The following is a 27,958-nucleotide window of genomic DNA, read 5'->3' as shown; positions in this document are numbered from 1 at the left end:
ATACATGCATATATACATATATATTCTATATATATGCATATATGTGTATATAGATAATACATATACATATATATACATATATTATATATATGTGTATATATATAAATACATGGTTATAGACTTATTTCCTCAAATCTGGGAGCTGTCAGTTGAGAAAACTTCCCATCAAGAGAACCTCAGGGCAGTCTGGATGCACAGCAGTGTAGTCAACTTCAGGGGGTTAAAAATCCACTTAAGGTTTTAATAGTTTCAAGGAAAGTAGTTTCAAGATCCAGTATCTAGCACAAAAAACATCTCTAATATTCTGTAATTATAACTCATCTGGTATAAGTTCTACCCCTAAAAGACCATTTTAAGTAGATTTTTCTTCAAATTCTTGTGGTTGTAACCAAGGCTCACAGTTGGAAAACAGAAGGAAAAAGTGTTGTCTCCCTGACCAGTGGCACAGAATTTTGTCGAAGCATAGGAAAGCATGTAAAGATTATCTCTTTAAAGGCATTCCCTGGGCTGAGCTCCTTTACCAAACTCTCCTGCACTCTTTGGTAACCATAGGTGATTCTATGCTACCTAAACCTAAAACCAACATCTGGGAGAGCATACCGAGTTGATCTCATCCAGGACAATCCACTTTTTTCTTTATTAATTCCTTATTTAGCTGAACTATAAATATTATTAAACATTTGCTTATGAACTGCCAGAGCACCATGCTGTTCAACAGATGAGGTTGGTGTGTTTTAATTTTATGCACACTCTGAACGTGCTTAGTTTAGCTCCTTCTCTGCACTCCACATTCTTTTAAATTCCAGATACTGGAGTTTCCCCTTACAGCCCAAGAAACAGATTTTCTTAATATTTTTCTGGTTGGGGGCAGGGGATTGGTTTGGGGACATGTGTGAAAGTTGGAGGATTATAGGGGTGGAATGGGTTATGACACATTTTCATTTGCAGCTGCTATGACTCCCTAGCCTTAATCCAGCCCAGATCTCAGCAGAAACTTAACACCACTCTGGTGACTCTGGAATTGCAGCACAGCCTCAAATCACCAAATAAGGTAAGTCGTTTGTCATCTGAGCCATAAATATTTACATCCACTAGTGACAAATGTATAAAGAGTGTGGAGTGACTGTGTAATTTCAGCTGCTCTCCTCAAGCCTGTCAATAGTTTCTCTTATCTCTTGAAAGCCCCAATGACTGATTTCTGCTGGTTGAATAAGAATGCACTCTGCAGCTTGTTAACCTGCTTTAATTGTTCATTATAACCACATTAGTCACCTAGGAATTTTTTTTTTCCTTTTAAATTTAGGGCCCATTACACACATTTGTTGAGGCTGGGAACCATTCAGCCCCCTCCTGTGTCTCCCTCATTCTATCATATGTTCTATCCCATTGTTGCTACAAATCCAAGAGATCGTCCCCATTTTTTTTCTTCACTTTATTTAACTAAGAGCAACAAAACAATTCAATGTTTTTCTCCCTCCCACACACTCCCCACCCAGCGTGCATATAAGTGACTTAGGAGCTTAAGTCTTAATAATATCTCTAAGTAATTCTTAGACATAGACAGACAGTTCCTAAACCTTAAAAAGTGACCACACCACAAAGTGCTTATAATGTAAAAGTATTTTCCAACAAATGCCTAGAAAAATCTTTCAAATATTAATGGCCTGAAACTGATCATGTAAAGCAGATCCTGTTTTACTCTTCTATCAAGACGTAGACAACTAAGAAAAATAAAAAATCAGTTAAGATCACACTGTTGGTCTTTCATTCAATAAATCATTATGCAGAGCTTGCATTTTTATATATTTACTACATAAAGAACTGCAAGGGTCAGATAGAGTGATAAACCCATATTTAAATGAATTTGAAATATGAGAACTGATATTATTATTAGAATTCAACATTATTATATCTCATTAATATGAGAACTGATATTATTATATTAATTCAACATTAAAAAACCTATCTTTTTTCTTTTGTTATAGGAATATGTTGACTGCTGTTGACTAACTGCATGTATACCTTTGTCATTAGGTGAAGAAAAATGGCTGTAGATTTCCCTGAAATGGTGTAGTGGTTTGATGGCTAAAATTCAATGCCCATATGATAATTAGATTTACCAGCCTCTGTAGGATTTTTCCTGTAGGGAGAATTTGGGTTTAGCAAGAACTTAACAGAGCCTCAGAAACAACTGAGTTGATAACTTGCAGAAACGTGAACCCCACCTGAAAAGCAAGACTCAACTAACATGATCTCCTAAAAGTTTCCTAACACTCCAGCTCAATAAGGACTACACTTTTCTTGCTCCCATACCGTCCTATCTATATTCCCATTACAGCACCACACTGGAATTTGAGCTCCTCGATGCAGGAGTCGGTTGGTTCATTACAAAATCTCTAAAATTCAACACAATACTTTGCAGATAATTCGAGCATAGAAAATACTAGTTGAATGGATGAATGAGAAGGGAAGTTGAGAAAGACAAAAAGGAAAGGATCTTAAGAGAGGGAGTGTTAGAATTTTAAAATTAGAATTGCCAAGTGTCTGGAAATTAGCCCTTTCTTCTCCTCTTTCTTATTAGTGCCTGCTTGTGTATATATGTATGTGTGCATGTGTGCATGTGTGTGTGTGTGTGTGCCTGTACATTATAGCAACCGATTAGGACAGCTCTGGCTTTAATGTAGCAGTGACTTATAGAAGATTAAGCTACATTAGACTGCAGAGACACAGAGCTGACTTAAGAAGACTTATATTTGTATCCTTAAAAATTATTTGGAATCTAGATATCCAAAATTAACAGCCATGTACAGAAGATAATTTTCAGTAACACACGGCTGCTATCCAGGGCCCAGTGCAGAAGTAACCTCTAGTGTACAATTACCTATTGACCGCCTGTTTGCCTTCAACTTTCCTAATATTCAGAGCCCTTCTAATGCTTTCTAGCTGTACAAAGTTCTTCCCTTAGCACTGGTGCTTAATATCCTCAATGCTCTCAAATGATCTCTTCTTCCTCTGCCCAGCAAAACTCCCATTTCCTGAATTACTTATTTTCAGCTTGATATTCATGTGATTATTAAAATAACTGTCACTATGACTTAGAGATTTGATCTTCCCAGGATATTTGCTTTTAAAAGGAGGAGTTTGCTAGTCCAAATTAATTTCTAAGTGCTCAAATATTTATAAGAGAAGAGATATTTTAATCAGAATGACTTCTGGTGGCTCTTTTCTACACATACGTCTCCTGGCTAGGCACCCATTCCCATATTCATTGAACAACCCCGCCAAATAGTAAAATATAGAAGTCAGCACTGTTCAGTTTCATATGGTCATACTCTGCATTCCCTTAGGTTTTTTGGCAAGTGTCCTTTTTACCCTGAAATTCTCAGTAAAAAAAAAGAATTATAGTTAGACAAATGCAACAAGGCTTAAAAGGGTCGTCATTCAAAATAGGAATCAAAATTGATAAATGTCAGTGTCACAGCCAACATTCCGTAGAGGCAGACAACCTGAGATTAAGACCTAAGACCTGGATGCAATCATATAGCCTCTTCCTCACCACTTCCTTATCTGTAAAATGGGAATAAATGCTGTTACATGGGTTCAGAAAGTAATATATGTGAAAGTGCTGAGTCAACAAGCATCTAATATATCTAAAACAATGTTATTATCAATCAATAGACAACTTATATAGAATACTTAACATTTAACTATTATTCTTGAGCCAATATTTTCTCCTATGAAGAATGAATTCTCAGAAAAGAATGTATTTTATTATTTTAATTTTTTTTGGTCTTTACAATACAATTTAGTATTAAGATTTCAAAATAAAGAAGCCAATAGATTTTTCATTTTTATTCTGCCTCATAAGCTTTTTTTTCTTTTTATCTTTTTTTTTTTTTTTAAGAGTTTGGGAATGAATACTAGAAGGTAGTATGTGTAAGTTATATGAAGACCTAATAAATTAGTGAGTGCACAGAACTCCAGAGTAATAATCAAAATCCCTCAAAGCCAGCCTCAATGGTACTTTTTCAACAAATAGACCTTGGGAATCTCACTGAATCTCACGGAGCCTTGGTTTTCATGTTGTGTGAAAGGGGATACTTCAACCATTTATTCAAGAAATACCATTAAGCACATTCTATATGTTTAGCATCAGTGATGAAAAACATAAACCCTGCCCTGGCGCCTGAGGGTTCACCTGCTCTGTCTATCACAAAAGAATTTTGTGAAGATCAAAGTAGGCATATAAGAATGTGATTCAGCAACTGAAAAACTGTCTATAAATAGATACAATTAAGTCTTCACCATGCAAAGGGCTACTTATAAGAATGGTAAACAGTGATGTTTAATATTCAGTGAACATATGACTAAAGGAATAGGCTTTCAGATGTACTAAAAGAGCTTGCTAAGAGGGTATACGGAAGTTCTGTCTTATGTTTTGTTTTTTGTTTTGTTTGTTTTAAATAAAGACTTAAATGCCAAAAAATGAGCAGGATGACCCCTTAAACTTCTTCCTACTTTTCCTTTCTGTAATCCTATGGCAGGCATATGTTGGTAACAATAGCTGAGGATTATATTTGAAAAATAATGGTACCCTGTCTTTATTTTTTATCTGAACATGCTCTAACCAGTATCTTTTTAAGTAGTCATCTGCAATTTAAATAAAGCCATTTCAGTTCATTTCTTTTGAATTTAAAATCTCTGGGAGTGTACAATAACAAACTCCTCTTATAAAACCTGATTTAAGTGATGAAAAATCAGTAAACTAGATAATAATTTAAGTTAATATATTTTCAAAGCCTTAAATTTCAATTCAAGAACTTGAAATTGAATATTAAAGCTCCAAGAAAAATTATAGTTGGGCAGGTGAGTGAGCAAAAAATGACCAAATGCCTTTTGGTCTGAGTCATATGTTCTGTGTTGAAATTAGGTTCTGGGTGGGATTGTTTGCAATAGTTGCAGGTCTTCCATTTGCAAGAAGGCAGATTTTTTTATTTCATCAATATCCTCTCTTTCCTTATTGCCCTTGAAAGGCCCCAACAGTTCTAGTTACACGTGTGTGTATAATGTTTCTACATTGAGTTGATTCATTATAGTGTCTCAAGCTTATTTCAGACAAGACTTCTACCTGCTTTAGTGCAATGGAAGCCTGTTCTATGTGACTTGAGAGAAAAAAAAAGAACTGTGGATCAGAGTGTCATGAAAAAAACGTATTGCATATCCTGAAACACCTAATAAGGTTGCTGCTAGGAGGGTTCTCGAAAATATTAGTGACACAAGAAATGTCTTTGGGAATATCTTCATCATATATATGTTTTTTTATCCTGAAGTGCTTCATTATTCATATATTATGAACTGTTCATAGGAGTTGGCTTAGATCCTCTCCTTCAGGCACTCTGGTCTCCAGTGACTTCTTAAAGCAGTCTTAGCACATTCACAAGGCTTTTCATTGCAGTCCATCCTGTTTGTAAAAACGATCCATCAATATCATGTTCAGATGACAGTCTATGTAGAACCTGCCTTTGCTTAAGCAGCCTGTCTAATGCTGAGAGTGTAGAATTCTATCCAGGAATGACATCTTGAATAAGTTTGGGTTGGGGCATATTGCATTCTTCTTCGAAACTATTTTTTCTTCTCTTCAGACATTTCCTTGCTTTTACAAGGCTGTAAAAATAGGAACACATTTTTCTTTCCTTTGAAATGATGCTGGCCCCAGCTTTGCTCTTCTCTGGGGTTCAAGATAATTAAATCTGCATGCGAAGAAGGAAATGTTTACAAAGCCATGATTTTGATGTCATATGCTGTATTCAACCCCAGTATCTATGACAGCCCATCCAACCTCTGCTTCTTGACATCAGTTGAATTATCTGGGTTGACATTTATGGGGACTATCATTTATAGGACTTTATGGTTGTCTTCTACAATAATATGCAAAGGAGTTCTCCAAAAGGTAGTTTCACAACTGTTACCCACATTCTGACTGATTCCTATACTTGCAGGAGAAGACATGACTAATTAGACTGAATTAAAAATAGCCAAGAAAGCTGTCAGTGACAGATATGTATTACTTCATGTACTAGTCCTGGTCCAGATGCTGAAGATATAGCATACTCTTCTCCCTTTTGCAGCCCTTAATTGAACTTCAAGTTGGTTTTGTGTATTTTTGGAAAGTGTTAATGGTTCCCCACCAAAAAAACACTCACTTTTTCTTCTTTTTAACATTACTACTTCACTAGTAGTCTTTTCCTCTCCCAGGGTGGGCTGGGCTGACACACAGCATGTGCCTTTTTCCCTAGATGTGAGGCTGTTGAAAGGGGTCTCATCATTTGTTTTTTGCCTTCAGTACTCCTCACTGCATGCCCTAAGTCAGCTTATGTTTCTAATAGTCAAAACACAAACAGTCCCCCCAAAATATGACTTTATATTCTGGGGAATTGAGAAGAGGAGGACATCCAAGAAGAATATAAAATATTGTTTGCCACACATCTTTGTAGTCCACAGTAATCCCAACCTCTCATTCCAGAGGGTAATCGGCTTTAAACAGCTTACTTGTTTGTCAAACTTAGAAAGACTGACGCCACACTTGGATGTCTCCTTGTGGAATGCCTATGAGTATATTATTCACTATAATTACATATATTTTTTAAAACAATCTATATGCCAAGTCTTGAATTATATATATGCAGAATTTTATCTATTGTTAATGCTCTCAACAACCCTATGAGGAATGAACTATTATTTTCCCTATTCTCCAGTTATTGAAACTGAGGCTTAAAGAGATTTTATTTTTTCTAAGATAAGAGAGCTAAAACATAGCTAGAAGAGGACTATGTAGGCCAGTTTCTTCTGCCCCCAAAGGCCTATGATCTTAAATGCTTTATTACATTGCATCCTTAGGATCACAACATAGGAAAGACTTATTTTTAAATCATCACTTTATAAATGATGAGAGTAAGATCTTATGAGGTAGTGCTTGTTCCTTATTATTTAACGGCAGACCCAGGATTCCAATGTGAAGTCTTCTAACCTTTGGTCCACATTCTGGGCAATAATTCCTCTAGTGATAACAGCAGATCCTTGAAGAAATAATCATGTTAAAATACATTATACAGATAATGTTCAGGTTTCATATCTGTCTACTACTTTGCACCCCACCTAACAGCTAATCAATCTTTTATCATTTCTCATGTTGTAAAATACAAAGTTTTGAAATTCAAGAGTAAAAGAAGCTTGACCACACTTCACCTTGAAGTTTCTGTCCTACTTCATTTCTACACAAACACTCCGATCTATCACATTCCTTTACTCTTATCATATAGAACAGCCTATGTGAATTTTTCATTTGTACAATTAATCCTGTTTGTTCTCTATTTACTTTTCCCAAATTTTATGAATTATAATTATCATTATGTTCCAAAGGATGTAACTGAGGTTTGTAGAGGTAGGGTAAATTGCTTGGCTTATTTAAATTGTAATTTCCTTAAAGAAAGCAGTATGGTGCCATAGAGAGATCGTGAGTCTGGACACAAGAGTGAACTAGCAACAGATAAATTTGGTGAATTTCTTCTATTTCTCCAAAAAAGCAGTTTTTTCATTTGAAAAGTTGAAGTAACACTATCCAACTCAATGAATTGGAAGGGTCAAATGTGATACTGTTAGAAAAGCACCCAACACATAGTAGACTCAAAAATGTGTAGTTTTCTTTTCCTTTACATTCCATAAAATTGCCCAAGAAATGTTTGCTGTTAGGCACAACATTTTTAATTCAAGTGTTTGTTAAGATAGAGAGGAGCCTGAGTAGACTGTCTTTTGCCTGACGCTTAAAAACGCTTAGGGTCCAGTCAGTGATGTGGATTCAAAATGGAGTGAAGCTGTTTAGCAACAATGTAAGTTAGTTCAGCCACTACAGAAAGCAGTTTGGAGATTTCTCAAAGAACTTAAAGCAGAAATATCACAACTTACCAATCCCATTACTGGGTATATACCCAAAGGAATATAAATCGTTCTACCAAAAAGACACATGCACCCATATGGTCATCACAGCATTATTCACAATAGCAAAGACATGGAATCAACCTAGATGCCCATCAGTGGTGGAGTGGCTAAAGAAAATGTGGTACATATACACCATGGAATACTATGCAGCCATGAAAAAATGAAATCATGTTCTTTGCAGCAACACGAATGCAGCTGGAGCCGATTATCATAGGCAAAATAACGCAGGAACTGAGAACCAAACACTGCAGGTGGGAGGAGGGAGAGAATGTTCCCTACTATTTAGTAGCAAAACTATTAGGTATCTATTGAGTACTATGCTCACTACCGGGGTGATGAAATCATTTGTACACCAAACCACAGCAACATGCAATGTACCCATGTAACAAACCTGCACATGTACCCCCTGAATGTAAAAGTCAAAAAGAAAATTTAAAAATCTCCACTTTTCACAATCCCCTCACACTTATTGAGAAAGCAGGCACACTAAACCATTCTCTTATTTCTTCATGAAGGACTATCACTCCAGAATGTAACATAGGAAAGAAGAGAGAGGAAGAGAAAGGAGCTACCTGATGAAAGCACAGACCTCTATTTGGCTTGGAATCTGGGTTGTGTCATTAGGGCTCAGGCCCAAGTGCTTTTTTAAGGGACAATCTTCAGATACTGCTCCCTCTAACACACGATTTTATTAGATGATAATAGAAACTGGATTTGCATTATAATAGAGTTGCTTGTGCTGGACTTCAATATTTTAACAACCACATAAGTTAAACATTCAAAACTTCAGTGGATAGTGTTTGACACAAAGATAGGAAGAAAAATATCTAAATCACAAAGCATTCAAGTCCCATATTTTAAAGCTTTGACTGATATATTTTCTTACACCTGTATCTCAGCCAACAACAATAATAATGGCAATGAACCGTTATAGCCCTCTTATAGTGAGCACCATTGTCCCTTTCATAAAGAAGAAACTGAGGTCGAAGGATTGAACTGTGTTTCATGGTCTCAATGAATGGACTGAATTGTGCCAGACACTGGAAAATGTGTTCTCTTTCTTTTCTAAATCAAAACATCATTCTGGTTATATAACATTCTTATCTATAATCCCTGCTTCTCAGTCTTGATAACCACAGAAGAAGCTAATTTTTTTTCTATGTGAAAAGAAATGTAATTTAAATCTCTACTTACAATTGTTGTATAAATTTTGTTAAGTAAACTTCCTCTGTGTAAGAGACATAGGGATATTCAGAAATCATTTCCTAAAGAAGTCTTTTACCAGTAATTTGTAAAAGTTGCTGGGTTGCTAAGCTATGGTTAAGGCATTAGGAGTTGTGTTGTTTTGAAATGAAATTAGTTAAGTGGAAAATTACCCCCTATTCACCCCCAGTTACTCAGGTCACCAACTATATGGTTTCCTCAGGGCCAAATATGTTTCTGTGCAACTTTATGATATATGTTGAGCTTCAAAGATAAATGGAAAATTTATTAAGTGACCTAACTTGACTTTTCCCAAATAGAGGGTGGCTTGTGTATCTGTCAGGGCAGGCTACGTTTTGCTGTGGTAACAATTCCAAAAGCTCAATGATCTAACACAATAAATAGATTTTCTACTCAGTCTATGTGAACAAAACAGGTCAGCAATAGGACTCTGTTCATTATAGCAATCCAAGGGACCGCCATCTCATAGATGCTTCAGCTCAATCCATACTGCCGCAATTGTGTGCTAAGTGGAAGGTTGCATGGCGCATCACACATTGGCTCTTGTGGCTTCCACCTGGGTGAGACATGCATCACTCCTACTCATGTTTTCACTGGCCAGAGCAGACCTCATGACCATGCCTAATTTCAAAGAAGGAAGAGAAGTACAATCCCTTATTTGCCTGGAGGAGGAGGTCTGGATTATATATAAACAGCCCTATAGTGCCTACCATAGCAGGTATTCCAGCTTCACTTACCAGATGGTTTGGGGCCATTTGCTTTGCTTCCACAATAAAAAGAGGTCAAACCACCCACTTCAAAAAAGGCTGAACTCCTTTGTGCTAGACCATAGGTGGTTGGCCTTCAAGTCTGTGTAAGCTGCCATGGCTTATTCATCATGCTTAGGATATGAACTTGTTTCAACTTTTTGTCCAAGCTCTCTGTGAATGAAAACAAGTAAATCTTATGTATTGGTAGAGAGTTGTTGAAGTTACATTTGGTAAGATGCTTGGTAAATGTCAGTCATTTAGGCCCCATGAATTTCTCCTTATTTCATCTACTGCACTTCCTTTTGACTGGCTTGCAAGTAATAGGATAAGCATGAAGACTAGAATTACTTGCCAAATTTGAGAACTGACACTCATTTTTTTTTAAGTATATACTCTCTTCTCTCTCATGGAAAAGATGAAGGTAAGATCTAGTGATAATTACTTAAGCTATTTAAGGAGTAGTTGCTGGAATAATTTTCTAAATTCAAGTACAGCAAATATTTGAGTTTTTAAAGTAAAAATACCCTAATGTGAAAGGACGGGAAAACTAGGTTGCAAGATAAGATGGAGTATCAATTAAAGAGAAGTATATTGCTTAAATTGGGCAATAACAAAAGACATAGAGATAATTGAATACAAATAAGAATATTTGAATGTGCAATTGTACCTAAAGAAATATCAGTTTAAATGTTAATATTTAAAAAGTTTAAGTTTTTACTATTTTGCTTAAATGGTTATTCTTTGTTAGAAAAGGAAATATTTATAATCTATATCTAGGAAAGTTGTACTTTCTTTGGTGAGATTTTGTATTTTAGATTACATTATTTTCTGGTTCCAGGGCACTCTCATCTCGGAATCAGAAAATCAGAACTTTTAATTGCTAAATATGAACACTAAGTAATGAGGTGAGAGTTAATGGTAAAGGAGCCAAAGACCCTGTGAGAAGCTTCTATTTCTGCTTTTCCCAACATAACAATATTGAATGTCATGTAATAGTTTTGTCCTTACTCTCCAACATATGTGATTATGTGACAGTTACATATTTTTATGTCTAAGGTAGCTAACCCGTTTTTGGATGCAATCCAAGACAGCTTTGGGATATTATAATTTTCTTGTACAGTTTTTAGCAAAGCATTTAAAGATTGATATTAAAATGGTATTTGGTTAAAAGAACTTTGGACACTCCAATACTATCTTAAAGTCATCAACTTTACCCCACAAAGGCAAATATATGTGCCAAAGACAATGTTTACAAATTAATATTACTCCAAGATTATAGCCCTACACTGCAATATACAATTCCTATGAGCAAGTCATCCATTTGTGCAGACATGCTTTTTCTTAGATAAAAAATCATTCTAAAAGTGAATCCAAAGCAGGCTCAACTTCTGGCTTTTCTTCTGTTCTCACTAAAATGGCACACTAACATAAAAGAGAAAAAATACAAAGTTGGACATCACTGATTTGGGTAGGCCTTTGGAGGTGGTGGAGAATTGAGAGGTCAGAAGGAAAAGCATAGACCTTGTCTCACCTCACTGTTTTGGCATCCCAAGAGAAGAGCTGAATTACAATAATACATAGGATCATTATGTGTCTCTTTGTTTATACTTTAGGATGGAATAGGATTAACCAATTGGTATTGTGGTGTAGGTGAGTTGTGGAAATAGATTGCATATGCTGTGGTTGTTCTGCATTTTTTTAAATCAGTTATGTGATAAATCTATATATATTGATAGAGGTTAGAAAGGAGTGGTTATAAATTCAAGTGCATGGCCAAGAGTGCTTCTACCTTGCACATATCTGAAAATCTTGCCTTGATTTGTTTTATATTGTTTGAAGAAAAAGTGAGATTAAATATGCCAACTACCTAGAATAAGACCTGAAACATAGTAGGAGCTTCATAAATACTTGTTATATTTATTGATAAATTAATAATGCCTATTCTTTGATCTAATGATAAGTATTGCTAATGAAAGATGAGGACACACTTACTTAGTACTTCCCAGAATGTAAAGCCTTATTAAGAAGTTTGTACATTACCCACTATTTTTAAAGCTTCATTTTGGTTTGAGATCTGAGGACTGATTGTTATATACAGGCTTCTTCTAAAACATGCCAGCCTTCTTAATGTAATTTTCTGTACATCAGTTGGTGTATCATTAGATAATGTGCTGAAGGGTACAGCAACAGCATCTTAAGAGATGGTACAAACTCTAAGTGCTTACAGGGGTTCTCTTTTTTTTATATTCTGTAAAAATAATCTCTATGCTTAATTCTTTGCTGCTATCCACTCTGTCAATTTGAGTTGCAGGTGACACTCAGTGATTAAAATTTTTAAGTGCTGACATTTTTATATTCTAATTTCAAAATTCATTGATATATATTTGCTGAAATTGATGTGTTAGCTTTACTTATTTGAGCCAGCTGGTCCAACATAGAATTTTTTTTGAAGATTTTAATATACTAGGCTTAATAAATTCTTTAACTACTTTTTCACGTTTCATTAAATTACACTTGGAAGTGCTTGCTGATTAGCCACTTCACAGAAAAAGCGAAGTTAAAGTTATTAAAATATCTTCAATGCCTAAGAGGAAGTATGTTATTTAGAGAAATAACAAAAACTGAATTGCTTATAATTTTACTCATTGAATGTTGTCCTCTTCCCATCCGCCTTCCTTCAATAGTACTGTAAGTACAAAAAAACTTGTACTGTACTTGAAGGATTTTGTTCTTTATTCTTGTGTATTTTTAAAAATGCTAATAGTCTACATCTAAATATAAGTTTATGTGTACTGGGAATACGTTCTTAAAATTAGCTTCATAAAATATAGCATGTCCTTATTATTTGGCATTTTTAGACATGAGAGGTATCATACGTATAACAACATATATTATCAATTTTCAAAACATTACAACAGGAAAAACTTTAAGCTTTAGACTTCACATAGTGCAATCTTGCTTTAATGATTCAGAAAGAATTTAAAGACTAAAATGTCATGTGATCAATATTATAAACTTAATTTGTCTCCAACACTTTCTCACTTTTGAGAGATACCAAATGAATAGCACACTCAGTTAATCAACTGTAATGTTGTTCCTTTTAGAAATTCTAAATTAGAGCAGTAATTCTCAAAATGTGGTCCCCAGACCCGCAGTGTCAGTGTCATCAGAGAACTTTAAGCCTTTCCCCAGACCTACTGAATCAAAACATGGGGGTGGGGCCCAGCACTCTGTGTTTATCAAGTGCTCCAGGTGATTCTGATGCAGCTAAATTTGAGAGCCACTGATTCAGAGATTCACTATGGAGCAAAAGAAACATGAGCTGATGACCTTGATCTTGGTTTTATTGACTATAGGGTAGCAATGCCAGGTATTGGGCAGTCCCTTTAGAGCAAAGTGTGGGTCTTAAGTGGCAATAAATTTGAAAGGGAAAATTTTTGTTTCCACTAAGGTCAGAAGATTGTTCCAAGGCCTCACAAGGAATATAGCTGCTGATTAAAATTGTTATGAACACATAACCACAAAACAATCCCTTCACCTTGGCTTGGCTTTAGTTTCAGGATATCCCAGGTGGGTAGGACTAATTCTAGGGCGTTGGTGGTTACAGATTCCCCAAGTTGCTAAGGAGGTTCACTTGGATTTGTGCTATTCCTTTGGCATGAAATAGGGGGTGAGGAAATACCTAAGGTTTTTAAAGATTACAACTGAGAACAATTGTAGGGATTATAAAGAACATTAATTGAGTGTAATGTTACCAGATAAAATACAGAATGCTGTGTTAAATTGGAATTTCAGGTAACCCACAAATAAGTTATTTAATATGAGTATGTCTCATGACATATTTTGGGCATACTTATACTAAAAATAATATTTGTTATTTATCTGAAATTCAAACTAAACACAGCACCATATATTTTTATTTGCTAAATCTGGCGATTTTAATTGATTGTCTACTATGCCCATTTAATCTTTCCAATAAAATACTTACTGTATTTAGATAACTAGATATTTGCTGTTGTGTTGATAGGTTAATTTATAATTTTAAACTTATCAAATATCATATTTGTCTGTGAGGGTGTTGCCAAAGGAAATCAACATTTGAGTCAGTGGGCTGGGGAAGGCAGACCCACCCTTTATCTGGGTGGGCATCATCTAATCAGCTGCCAGCGAATATAAAACAGGCAGAAAAACATGAAAAGGCTAGACTGGCTTAGCCTCCCAGCCTACATTTTTCTCCCATGCTGAATGCTTCCTGCCCTCAAACATCAGACTCCAAGTTCTTCAGCTGTGGAACTTGGACTGGCTTCCTTGCTCCTCAGCTTGGAGATGGCCTATTATGGGATCTTGTGATTGTGTGAGTTAATACTAGTTAATAAACTCCAATTTATAAATATATATCTTTGTATATATATAAAGATATATATAGATATATAACTTTATATATATCTTTGTATATATATAAAGTTATATATAAAGATATATAACTTTATATATATCTATATATTTATATCTATATCTATCATCTATCTATCTATATAGATATACATACATACATTAGTTCTGTCCCTCTAGAGAACCGTGACTAATATAGAAGGCATGGGTTGGCATTGCCTCCAAGTTAGCCTCATTACTGGCTGGCTAGTAAGCTTTAGTATTTGCAGTTCAGTGTGAATAATTGAAACTAGTCCTTATGTTTGGAAAAAAATCATTAATGTAGCTTCTTCTCCCATAACTCTTTGAGTCTGAGGCATTCTTTCCATAGGTGCTGTCTTATTTTCTGTTGTCATAACAGAATATCAAAACTGGGTAACTTACAAAGAAAAGAGATTTATTTGGCTCATGGTTCTGGAGACTAGGCTTCTTGTGAGGGCCTTCATGCTGTGTTATTCCATGGCAGAAGGCAGAAGGCAGAAGGGCAAGTGAGTAAACAAGACAGAGAGAAAGAAAGAGGGTGGAACTACCTTTTATAATAGACCTAGTCTTGTGATAACTCACTTCCAAAGTAACAGCATTAATCCATTAATCCATTCATGAAGGCACAGACTTTATAACATAATCACCACTCAACTTAATAGTGTTACAATGGCAACTAAATCTCAACATGAGTTTTGGGAAAGACATTCAAACCATAGCAGGTGCCAAGGTTTGGCTTTCCCTCCACTACACAAAAATTGGTGTTTCCTATTCCTGCAGTCATCATTGTGTCTTTAGGCAATCATCTTGTACTTTCATGCAGACCTTTTTTTCAGAAAGGTTATGTGTAAATGGGGCAGGACAATTTTATAAAAATGAGAAAGACCCATTATGTCCCCCACTTTTGGTATATGTGGGCTACTGTAAGGGGACTTGGAGAGAAAGGTCATCAGCAATGTTGTTATTATAACCTTATGATACAGGATCATGTCAATCAATCAAGAGAATCTAAGTAACTGATCCAAAATTAAATTTGAATTACCTAGACCATCTTTTCACTAGGCTGCCACCAAGAGAGTTAAGAACCAGGCTTTCTAAACCCTTCATTCTAAATCAAGGTAATGAAAGAAGAATCATGCCTAGGAATGGTCAAGGCAGAATCCTAAATGGTCTATATAGTTCCCCCACCTTTCATCTTGATTATTACCCAGGAAGCAGCCAAAGGGAATGCTCTCTTTCAGAGACAGCCAAATCCAGTGACCAAACTGCCTTACTAAGGAAGAGGTGAGAAGAGTAGAGCTGGAAATTTTCCTATGTTGATTTTTGAGGAGATCCTTTCAATGCTCAAACTGACCAGGTGCCTGTGGATGTTACAGAGCACGGGAGCCCATTGAATACCTTGACCAGCAGCTCTGTAACATCAGAAAGCTGAAAACATGACACAGATTAGGATCAAGAACCATGGTAGTAGTGTGGCCAGAGTTGGCTGATTGGATTGGAAGAGCAACACTGTGACCTGAAAAGGCACTGACAGCAGTGAGGCAGCACTTTAGCCCAGAACAGTTAGTAAAAGTTTCAACTTAGTCATTTTTCCAGGAATGAATAAAAGCAATGCCTCATGTGTTGTGGCCTCCTTCACTACTAAAACACTGGTCAACTTCAGCAGGATTCACAACTTCTGACATACATTCGTAACTTCTGTGTCAGAGAGATAGAGTCCCTTACTTTGTTCCTAGTCTATAATAATGGGTATGGTGCTGTGTCTAGTAGCATGATGGATCTGGGCAATAATGATGGCAATTGGGAGTGTTCAGGTTTGATTCTATTCAGTCTTCTCAGAGAATGAGATTTTACCATGGACATCTACATGAGTGATGAATTGCTCCCTTGCCATGATTTGTATCCGTCATTCACAGCTCCAAAAAGGGATATCTTCAATTTGCCAATTTGTGGTTTTCTACAATTGTTAGTCCATTGGCAATAAGTCAGTAAAAATATAGCATTTCATCAAAGGAGTAGTAGCCAGAGCTGTGAGAAGAGCATTGAGTTTTGCGCTCTGAATGGACCGACCCCATCCATTTTTCATTCTGCATTGCAGATACTGAGGTTAAATGGCTGTGGTAGTCCAATGGACAACATTAAGCTTCAGCTTAGCTAAACTGTCAATGAACCCAGTCAAAGCTTTTAGGGAACATCTGTGAATCAAGGACCCCTTGGAGCCAGCTTTTCTGTACATAAAAAGAGTGGAGATAAAGCTTCCCACAGAGGGATAACTGTCAGCTATTCTTGTAAAGCCAAGATACCTCTGAGGTCAGGGATGTTGTTAAAAATATCATTGGCATTGGACAAGCAAGGCTGGTTGGTAACTCAGTAACTTCCCATCCTGGTAGTTATTGAGTCTGAGTTGACATACACTCAAATGGAAACGCTCAGCAGTAGCGTTACAAGTCGTCCATGGGCCGGGAGTTCGGTTTTGGCAAGACCCCAGGAGCAAGTCAATACTTGCTTCTCAGAAAGGGTGGTAGCTGTGTCACAGAAGCAATGAGTCCAAACCATAAGAAGCTCCCCTAAATAGAGGTTACTTTCCTCTGATAGGATACTTGGCAAAGCCAAGTCACAGAGACTTTAAATGTAAAGGAACTTATTTTGTGGTTTTATTTGGGTTAGTAAAAATCTTCATTGAGAAATGAGGGTTCCAGAATATACTTTGAATTTACTAATATGATTGTTCTTAAGGGATTTTTTTTTTAGGAGTGTGGGGCCCCAAATGTAGAGTGTGCCACAACTTTCTAGACAATCTATTAATTTGGACCTCACACACAAAACATGCTGATTTGTGGCTTAGCCAATATAATAGACCCAGTAGAATGCCCCAGGTAGAAATACACTGTCCCGAATAGTCAAGCAGTTCAGTAAGGTGTTGGGCCTCATTTTGGTGGTAGAAAGCTGAAGCAATATTTTTTTCTTTGACTGCTAGGAAACTGACATTAAGAATCTGCCCATATATGGAGGTTGCAGTGAGCTGAGATCGTGCCACTGCACTCCAGCCTGGAGGACAGAGTGAGACTTCATCTCAAACAAAACAAAACAAAACAAAACAAAACAAAAGAATCTGCCCATATAGTCTCAGGAAACTTTACCTGGTGACTCATAAAATGCTTTCTTGTTTCAGTGGGAAACAATCTTCCAAGGCTACTTGCTATACAAACATCCTTGAAAGATAGCCCAGAAGAAAGGACAGCCAGTGCCTCTGCTCACAACAAATGCAAAAATGTGAGCGACCCATGGAGAATTATCTCTCAGTACTACACACTGAAAAGGGTGAATTTCACTTCATGTAAACTATACCTGATTTTTTGAAAATCCATTTAAGCTTTCATTGAAGAAATCGGAAGGATGGGAAGGTGATCTCAAAGTTATTTCTTCACTCTCCTCAAGGGATTTATTTCCTCTGTAAGATATTTTTGGGGTTTGTTTATTTTTTTAAACATACAATTGGATTGCAAACTAAACAAACAAAAAAAAGTGCAGATCCTTAAGTGAAAGGACCTAATAATGTACATACTATATACTCAAATGCCATTAGCACTAAATTTATTAAACTGAATTCATTCACTTCTACATACCTTGAGACATATATTGAGATTAGTGAAGACATATTGCTTGATATTATAATTGCCGCTTATTTTCAGAAAAGGTCAAATGTGTGATGATCTATTTCTTAGTATTCCAAAGGATCCTATATACTCAGGAATAAAAAAAGTCTTGAATAATTCCATGAGAAGAATGGAAGTTCCTGTCATTGATTGCATACTCTGAAACTCAGTATTTTACTTAATATAAAAAGAACTTACTCTAGATTGCTCTATAGACAAAGGGTTTCTGGGTCTTTGGCCCATAATGGTTCTCAGCTCTGACTGCATACAAGAATTACCTGGGGAGCTTTAAAAATAATGATGCCAGACTCCATGCCCACAGAGCTTGATTTAATTGGTCTGGGGTGGGGCTTACGCTTTGGTGTTTTAAAACATTTCCCATGTTATTCCAAGGTTACAGCCAGGATTGAGAACCCCTAGCCTGTGCAATGGAATATGCTGCCATGTAAGTTTGCTGTAGCTCCTTGGTCTTGTGAGAACATTTTAACTCAGAACCTTTGGTATTATATAACTGTTTGAAAAAATAAAAGTACACAAAACAGTTTAGACATTTTATGGCTTTGACTTTAAAATTCGGAATGAAAGGTGAGACTCAAAGTATGTCATTAATTTATTTCAGCAGTTCTTAATTTGGGTGGGATGGAGGAGGCAAATTGGAACCACCTGGGTCATTTTTTCCAAATTAAAATAGCCATGTTCCCACCATGAGATCTTAATATTTGAAAAGGCATGTGAGTTGGGGAGGGAGAATTGTATAATTTTTAAAAGTCCTCCAGATGATTCTGATCCCCACATGGCTACAACTAATTCAACTTTTGTAGAAAACCACTGGATTACTTCTTTTTCTTCTAACTTGCCGAAGGAGTTAGATCGATGTTAAAAGGATCAGCGGTCAACCACAAGTTTTTATACTCTTGTTATGTGATCAGGTTAATCCTTTGGGAAGCCTCAAAATACACGTCTTATAAGAGGAACGCTATTGGTTAAGAAAGACACCACAAATTAGAGCAATTTAGGCACAGACATAGCCAAAAGCTTTCCTACTTTTAAAAATAAATGTATTCTAGGAACAACTACAAACTTGTGATTATTCTTGGCAATATAAAATTTATACAATGAAAAGGAATAATCGTGTTAGTCCATTCCATGTATCATATTCTGGAACCTACACTTCTCAATAAAGTTTTTGACTAATCCAGATAAAACCACAGAATAAGTTCTGTTACATTTAAACCTAAAAAAAGGAATTTTAAAACTTCCTTTCTATGGATACACTATGTATGTGACTTGCTCAGAAAGATAAGTCAGAGGTGTCTCCCTCCAGTTTTCCAACCCCTTGCTACTCAAAGTGTGGTCCGTGGACCAGCAGTATCTTACTACCTTGGGACTTGTTAGAAGCGCAGAATCTCAGGCTCCATCCTACACCAATCAAGTTGGAATCTACATTTTAACAATATTCCTAAGTGATTCATATGCACATTAAAATTTAGAAACTACTGCTCTAGCCCACTGTTTTTAAGACAATCAACTAAACATCTGCCCAGAAACAAGCAATAGTGCCCATAAAATGGCAGTAGAGCAAACAACATAAAAAATAATTTGTTTTATTAATAACAGAATTATTTACAAAGACAAAAATAAAAGATTTTAAGATCTCTAGTTCTCACCCTAAACCACTGAGGTGGATCCTCACACATTAACGTGGTGGGATTTTCATCTTTCTCTTTGAAAACAGTCAATAGATGATAGAAAGTAAGCTTGTGTTGGTGTAGGTAATAGCGGTATTATGTGTTTTGTTGTTATTCTTTTTATCTCAGTTTTCCATTTCTATTTTGGAAAGTGAATACAAGAGGCTGTAATTTGCTAACAAGCAGAAGTGCAAACTGCTCTTGGGGGAAAAAAGAAAAAAATACAACCACAGCCTCCACCTGTTCTTTTTACTTCGAGGCAATGCTATGTAATCCTATTTATCCTGGTATCACACATCAAGGCTAAAGGGGCAAGGAAGGAAGGCCCAAACTTAAATCAAGTCACCTTAAATCAATAAATGGCCTTATGTTCTTTAAAATGATAATGAAAATCAAGTTATTGACTTCCAAAAGCAGCCTCAACTTAAATTTAATATTAATTTAATATTAATTTTAAATTTAATATTAATTAAATATTAATTTAATTATTTAAATTAAATTAATTTAAATATTTAAATAAAATTATTTTAAATATTTAAATTAAATTTAAATAATTTAAATTTTTAAAAATTATTTAAAAATTTAATATTAATTAAATATTAAAATAAAATAGTAATATTTATTAATATTAATAACAAAATAGCAACAACAATACTGACATAAGTATTTAAAGAACTTATTCTTTCCCACTGACACATCTGAACCGTTCATCATATGGGATTTTTTGCTTTTATTGGCCTCTTCTGTATCTCCTTCAGTTATTTTACTATGACCCCCATGTGAGAATGCTTTCATATTATCTTTCTCGCTCCATTAAGTGACAAATATCACCATGAAGGTAAAACTCTAGATTTTCTATTAAGATCTGCACAGTAAGTATTTTTGAACTAAAGATCATTATATCATATGCATAACATTTTCACGAACTGGCCACCAGAGGATCTTTTTTTTCTTTTCTTTTCATAATGTGTAAAACGCAGAACTTTAAAATTTCCAATTTCTATAATTTGGGTCTGGATGGATAATTATGTCACTAATAAACACCATGCTTGCAAATAACATGTAGAATTGCACTTAATAAAATCCTTGAAAAGCTGTGCCAATAGGTGGACCATGTATAATGTAAAAGACCAAGCACTAATAAAGACCATGCCTTATAAAGAATGCAGTGTGGATTTGCCTGATACACACAGAAACAGGTCTGCACTTTCAAAGTGATGCCTTGTGCCAAAACTCATAATATGAGATGTTTGGCTCAATGCCATTATAGGAGATTCTACTGTTGTTTTTCTGCAACGGCCTTAGTCCAATCTCCTAATCTCCATGAAAAAATGATTGAAAAATGAAACCACTAAAAAAAAATTAGAATAACATGCCTAATCAAGTCATTAGTTTTTTTTTGTTATTGTTGTTTTTGGTTGTTTTATATTTTCATATGATCACCTGTCTTTTTCTTCTTTCAGAGAAGCTCCTTTCCATTACGTGTTTAGGTAAGAAAAAATAGCCTGACTTTCATTAAGCTCTAATTTAATGATTCTATTTTCCTAAGTCTGTTCCAGTCCAAATGTGATTTCATGGCCATATCAATGGCAGGAGAAATAGAAGTTTATGAAATGCTACATTCTTGGGAAATGGTAGGTGGCCGGGATAATTGTTATCTTTGCAAAAGGAAATTTAATGGAATTGGGAACTAAAAAGTAATTGGTCTAGAATTTATGACATAAGTTGAAATTAGACTATTCTAAAACAGATTGGTCTTAAATTATGGAGATAAAATTTTGGTTGCAATAAGAGATTAGGAGATGATAAAGTATTTCCAACAGTGTCTAGCAAAGAGTGTAACACCTGTTATTGATCAAATGAAAAAATGAATTCATAAGAATTGCAGCATTCTATCATTTTGAATTGGATTTTAAAAAGCCAGTTAGATATCCTAGAAAACCAAGTGTTGATTAAGAACTTATATTCCAATTATGCTGGCTAATCAAAATAAATTACAATTTGATAGAAACCTCTTTGTTGTATTGCATGCTACTTTTGGCAATTGTTGACATACTGGACCACATGCTACTCTCAATGTTCTCTTTTTGGAATTATGGAATCCATAATTCCTTGGTTTTCTTGAATTTTTACTTTACTGACCATCCTCAATGCTTTTGACAAGCATTTCTGCCTCTATTCTGTCATTAAATGGAAGAACCATCTAAGAAAATTCTGAATTTGTATCTTGAGCCTGTATCTGTCTTCTAAGTTTGAGTTTTGTAGCACCAAAAGCTTAATTTTCTTACTGACTTTATGTCTCATTGGCTAACAGATATTAAGCTTCACATATTTAGGAGGACAATAAAAATTAATCCCTAGTCTTTTCCATCTCAGAAAGTGGGGCCATCATACACCTAATTCTTCCAACTAAAAACCTAAGAGATACGCTTAATTTCTATCTCTTCTTCACCTCCCAGCTCTATATAATCCATCAACAATTGGTGTTACTTGTAGATCTATAAAATGTCTTAAATCCTTTCATTTTCTTCATGTTTACCTTCAGTCCTAAACCCTCATCATCTTGCTGCTGAGTTACTGCAAAAGCCTCTCTATATTCATATGTTCACTCTTTTCTACTTCTATTCCATTCTCTTCACAGCAACTAGAGTGGTTATAATGATTGCTACCTTGCTTGAGGTAGTTACATCGTTTTCCATTGAACTCAGGAAAAAAATCAACCTAACTCTTGGATCTGTAAGGTCTTACACATGCTACCTCCTGCCTACCTCTCCAGCTCTGTCTCATGTCACTATCAGCTTTTTTCTGCAGGGTACAGCCACACTGGCCTCCTTTCAAGTCATACATTCCAGCATATTTCCTTTTACAGAGTCTCTAATTTGTTTTTCTCTGTCTGCAATGTTTTTTCCCCTACTCTTGCTCTAGGCCTGGCTGGCCATTTCTCACACTTCAGGTCCCAAATGATACCCGTGACTTCTCTGACCATTCTTTCTATAGTAGAACCTTGGCTCTCAACCATCACAATAACACTCTGTCACATTCACTGTTGATTTGCTTGACAGTATGTATCAAAATCTCTAAGTATCTCCTCTCTTTCTTCCTTCCTTTCTCTTTTTCTTATTTAAATGTAAGCTGCATGAAGGTAAAAAGCTTACCTGTCTTGTCTGCTGTCTTATGCCCCACATATTGCAAATGCTTAATAAGTAACTGTGTCATAAATAAATGAGGCTGTGAAAGAGCACTTCTCAGTAGTAGTCATTTAAATGTAACACTCAAATAACAATACACTTTTTCCTAATGTGTCAAAAGGTAGCAGAACCAATAGCTTTCTTTGTCCTATTGCACCATGTCTAAGATTCTTATATTGTGTGAAATTACAAAGGACTTGCTATGGTTTGAATTTGTGTCTTCAAAATTCTTGTTGAAAGTCAATCCTCATTGTGGTGGTATTAAGAGGTCTAACCTTTGGGGAAGTGATTGAGAGCCCCCACGAAATCATTAGTGTCCTTATAAATGAGAATTCAGAGAAAGTCTGCCCCCTCTCTCTTGCCCTTCCATCTTCCACCATGTAAGGACACAGCGTTTGTCTCCACTGCAGGACACAGTCACAAGGCACCATCTTGGAAAGAGGGAATGGGACCCTCACCAGATACAAATGCCAGTGCCCTGATCTTGGACTTCCCAGCCTCCAGAACTGTGAGAAATAAATTTCTGATCTCTATAAATTACCTAGCTGGTGATATTCTGTTACAGCACCACAAACTAAGACGGGTCTTTCTTCTCTTTAAGATAAACGGTGATGGTAATGGTTAGGAATGATTACCTTAGCCATGGCATTTGTGTTCTTTAAATATGGAAATACTTAAATATAAAGCTGCTGATATTCCCCTAATTATTGGGTTTAGGTTGACTATATCTTGAAGACAAACTACATAATAACAAATTATAGTATTAGAATTATTGTTATTCATGATTTGTTGAATTCAAGTTGTGAGGTTAGCTCTGTAGAGAACAACTGAGAATACAGAACTTTGTTTCAAAAAGCTATCGATGATTCAAAGATTGCATTTCTCCTTTTCCTACATCTCCATTTTCTTTCATTTCCTTTCCTTTCCTTCACCCTTGTAAGGGTATGATATTTTGAGCATCCTCAGTACTCTCTCCAGCAGATGTTAGCATGCATATGCTAATTCAACACACTTCCTTCCTACTCATTCCTAAATTCATAATATCTTCAGTGTTTTCTAAACAAAAACACTCCAACTATCCAGATCACAAATACTGATATATACTTGGCAAAAATTTAACTGCAGAGAAACTGCACTTTTTTCTCTGAAAAGTTTTCAATTTCCTCTGAAATTGTTGAAGTTTTGATCTTCAGTTTTATAAGAGTTTTCATCCTCAGTGTGTGGGTGTCTGAAAAGGAAAGGATTTCTATCTGATAAAAAACAAAATAATGCGTGCTTTTACATAATTATTTAAAACTATTCCTAAATGTGGAGAATAGTTTATGTGATACTCAGGCCAGTAAATAAAACAATATGCAGCTGTGGCCTAAAAAAATTGTCCTTGAAACATTTCTTCCCGTAATTACCCATTTCTTTCAGAAGGCATTTCACTTTCCATGTCCTGGATTTATGTATTTCTTTATTCATTTTTTATTAATTTAACATTTATCAAACACCAATTTTGTACAATAAATTATGATACACAAATTGAAAAACACGAAGGTTATTAAGGTGCAATAATTCTCATTAAGGAGCTTACAGTTTAAGTTAATAGGCCATGGACATGTGTATGAGTCTGCTTGGGCTGCCATAACAAAATACCATATGCTGGGTGGTTTAAACAACAAAATTCATTTTCTCACAGTGTGGAGGCTGGAAAATCCAAGTTAATGATTCTGGTAGGATTCAGTTTCTGGTGAGGGCTCTCTCCTTGGCTAGCAGACAGCTGCCTTCTTACCATGTTCTCATATAGCAGAGAGAGAGAGAGAGAGAAAGATCTTTCCCGTCTTATAAGGCCACAGTCCTACCAGATAATCTCATTTCTCATTTAATCTAAATTATCTCCTAAAGACCCTATCTCCAGATACAGTCACACTGGGGGCTAGGGCTTCAACACATGAATTGGGGAAATAGATCGGGACACAATTCAATCTATACAACATACTCAGCTGTAATTCAAAGTAAAAGCAATGAGGGCCATTAAGAAATACAGTAATAAAAGTATTTCAATTGAATTTTAAAGAATGAATATGATTTTATGCATATTTCACATTAGGTGACTGACAGAAAAAAACAGCATGAATAAAGTCAAAGGTAGAAAAGCATGAGAAACTGTTCAAAATACATAGAATAGTTAGCCCAGAAATAAAATGCAAGAAAGAGAGTAATAAGAATAAGATTACAATGAACCGTGTATTGAGGCCAATTTAAGAAAGACCATGAATGCCAGGGTAGCATACATACTTTATTCAACAGGAAATGAAGAACCATTGATAATGTTTAGGTAAGGGAAATGCTTGATTATATGTGCTTTCATAAGATAAAGATGGCACACAGGTTGGATCATAGGGAAGTAATTTAGAGAAAAAGAAGTCAAACAAATCACATGTTATAACAGACTACCCAAATGGTAATTAGGGGGTCCAATGGTTAAATGAACAAAAGAGAAAAGATAGGAGAAATATTATAGAGGTAGAATGAGTAAGACTTGGAAATAAATTAGACATAGAAGTGGAAGAAATAGTGGTTCTGAACTTCGATGCATATGAGCACGTGTTCCTGTGAACTATATTAAACCAGTGAAAGGAGATGCAAGTATGAGAGTAAGGTTATTCAAGGCACACTATGAATGTAAATATATCCAATTGACAGATGGTAATATTGGACGTAACCATAGTGGTGATGGTGGGAATAGAGGATTAGAAAAAGAATTCTAATTCCTCTGAGCTCATTGTATTTCCAGGAAATGCCCTCTAGTAATTTAACTTCTACAGAGCTTCTTAATGTTTAAAGGGTTAGTACAAGTAATTTGAACCAATTGCTCATCCATTAGTATTTTTTTCTTTACTCAATAGCAAACAGTTTATTATACAATAATAAAAAGAAGAAATTCTTGAGGTGTGTGCTACTATTATCACCATTTTGCAATTGAGGAAATTGAGGCCTAGAGTAATTAAGTAACTTGCCCATGATCACAGTGTGTGAAAGGCAGATCTGGGCTTTCTCATCAAAATCTTTATCCTACAGTTGCATCTCACCATAAACCCTGAATCTCTGCCAACCAATGATTTCAGGAGTCATTCATGACCTGAAGTTAGTCTAATAGTTCTAATCCTAGTGGATGCACAGAGTGTGGGTCATTTGGCTTTCATGTGTCTATTGAGCTTTGTCACCAATAACCCTATGTTTAGTTTACTAAGTGATGATTGATTTACGCTGCTGCCCTTGAGGCTCTGCTCTATTCTTTTGGTTGGAGCCTCACCTATTCTGGCATATATTTTTCCCCCTTTCTCAACAAATTAGACCCTGATCTGCATAACACTACCCAATAGCTTGGGATTTCCTTCAACCCAGTTTAATGGTGTTAGAAGCATTGTTCTATTACTCATCTCACTTTGCTTAGAGATCCTCTACCCAACTCCTCAGAAATAATCCTATTAAAAACAGCTGACTAAAATAGAGCTGAGTTGCTACCTCTCCCTGGAGGCCAGAACTTAACACTGGCTGGCTTTATTCCCGCTCCTTCATCATTTCTCTAAGCCTGCTGATGAGTATTAGTTCCTCTTGTATTATACTGGGCATGGCATAATAAAATTAAGGTTGATATAATCAGGAGGGTGTTTAACGGTCTTATCTAAGAAATGCCATGATGAGCATATTACTACCCAATAGAAGTAATCTTTTTCCACTCAGATGCCAAACAATAATTACATTTTGCTTTAAAGAAGCATTCTCATTAGAGATTTCCCATTGCTAGAGCACAGGATGCAATAGAGAGACAGATGACTGACAGATGCACAGAATAGTGTGAGAAGATAATGTAGCTTAGCAGAAGAACAAGGGACTTTGAAACTTGTTTTGGGACACTAGGCAAGCAAATTTTCTTGTCAGTTTACTTAAATTTAAAGTGAAAATAGCAACTATTTTGTATGGATTTTGTGAGGCCTAAATGAGATAATTTTTACAAAATACCAAATATTTTCTACTTCCTGAGACTTGGTGGGTCAAAATAAATGACAGTCATTATCATCATTGTTATCATCATCACTTTTATTATTAAGCAGAGCTTCACTTCATGACAAGAGAAGCTATTTCTTAGTGACAAGAACTAGCATCTGGTAATTTTAAGACCATTTGAAAAGAAAACTACCTTCAATATAGATGACAATGATTAAATTTAAAGTTCACTTTGAGCAATTCTAAATGGAAAGATGCAGAATTTTCTGCAAAGAAAAAAAGTTATATATTGGAATAGAAACTTATGGAAAAAAATAGTACACAACATCATGAAGAATATCCATAGAACCTGAACAATGAAAGACTGGAAGAGATCCAAGCTGTAGTAACAAACAAAAAGCTAACCAAACAAAAAACATCAAAACTGTTGAGTGAGGAAAATAAAAAATTAATATCTGAACCTCGCTACATCATATTCTAGTTTATATGATTATGTTTTAGATACCTTGATCATTTAGCTGTATGCACTTTTCATTCTCTAGTGTGTATTGTTTTCTTTATTGTCACAATTGTACACTGTCACATGGACAGGACAGACCTTATTTACTCATTGTAGCCAAGATTTTCTAGCCCTGACTGAAGAAACTATTGACTGTACTCTTGTAGAGTGGGGATATTATTAACTGTTTAACCAAGGGAGCCCTTCAAAAAAGCCCCTTATGTAGTATTTAGAACGTTGAGTCATCTAGTTGCTGCTTTAAAAAACAGGGATGAAATCTGTTGCACCTTGTAGAAAGTCTATCAGTAAGTAAAGTGTAGGTTAGGCTGCAGTAACAATCCCAAAATTGTATTGGCTTACAACAAAAGTAGGTTAATTTCTTACCTACATGACTTGTCAGTTGAGAAGAAAAGGCAGCTCTTCTCCATGTCTATTCACTCCAGGATTCTGGCTACTATTGCTTGTCATCTTAACAGGAAAAGGAAAAAATTTTTGGTTAACCATGCATTGGTTCTTACATCTTCTCAGGTTCTAACCTTTCACTGGGCAA

The 27,958-nt window shown here is 35.5% G+C and overlaps 1 protein-coding gene across 1 annotated transcript in view; it reads right to left on the bottom strand.

Annotated features, from left to right (window-relative positions):
- Window positions 1–8,665: 8,665 nt before the first annotated feature.
- LOC115932769 (AP-3 complex subunit beta-1-like) overlaps window positions 8,666–27,958 on the bottom strand; it is a 158,520-nt gene continuing 139,227 nt past the window's right edge. Inside the window, 2 exon segments of the mRNA XM_063708061.1 lie at window positions 8,666–10,139; window positions 27,793–27,876. Of these exon segments, the coding sequence (XP_063564131.1) occupies window positions 27,805–27,876 (72 nt within the window). The 3' untranslated portion in view covers window positions 8,666–10,139; window positions 27,793–27,804.

The sequence above is a fragment of the Gorilla gorilla genome, chromosome 6 (assembly GCF_029281585.2).
Source record: "Gorilla gorilla gorilla isolate KB3781 chromosome 6, NHGRI_mGorGor1-v2.1_pri, whole genome shotgun sequence".
Classification (NCBI taxonomy): Eukaryota; Metazoa; Chordata; class Mammalia; order Primates; family Hominidae; genus Gorilla; species Gorilla gorilla.
This window is presented reverse-complemented; position numbering and strand designations above follow the sequence as displayed.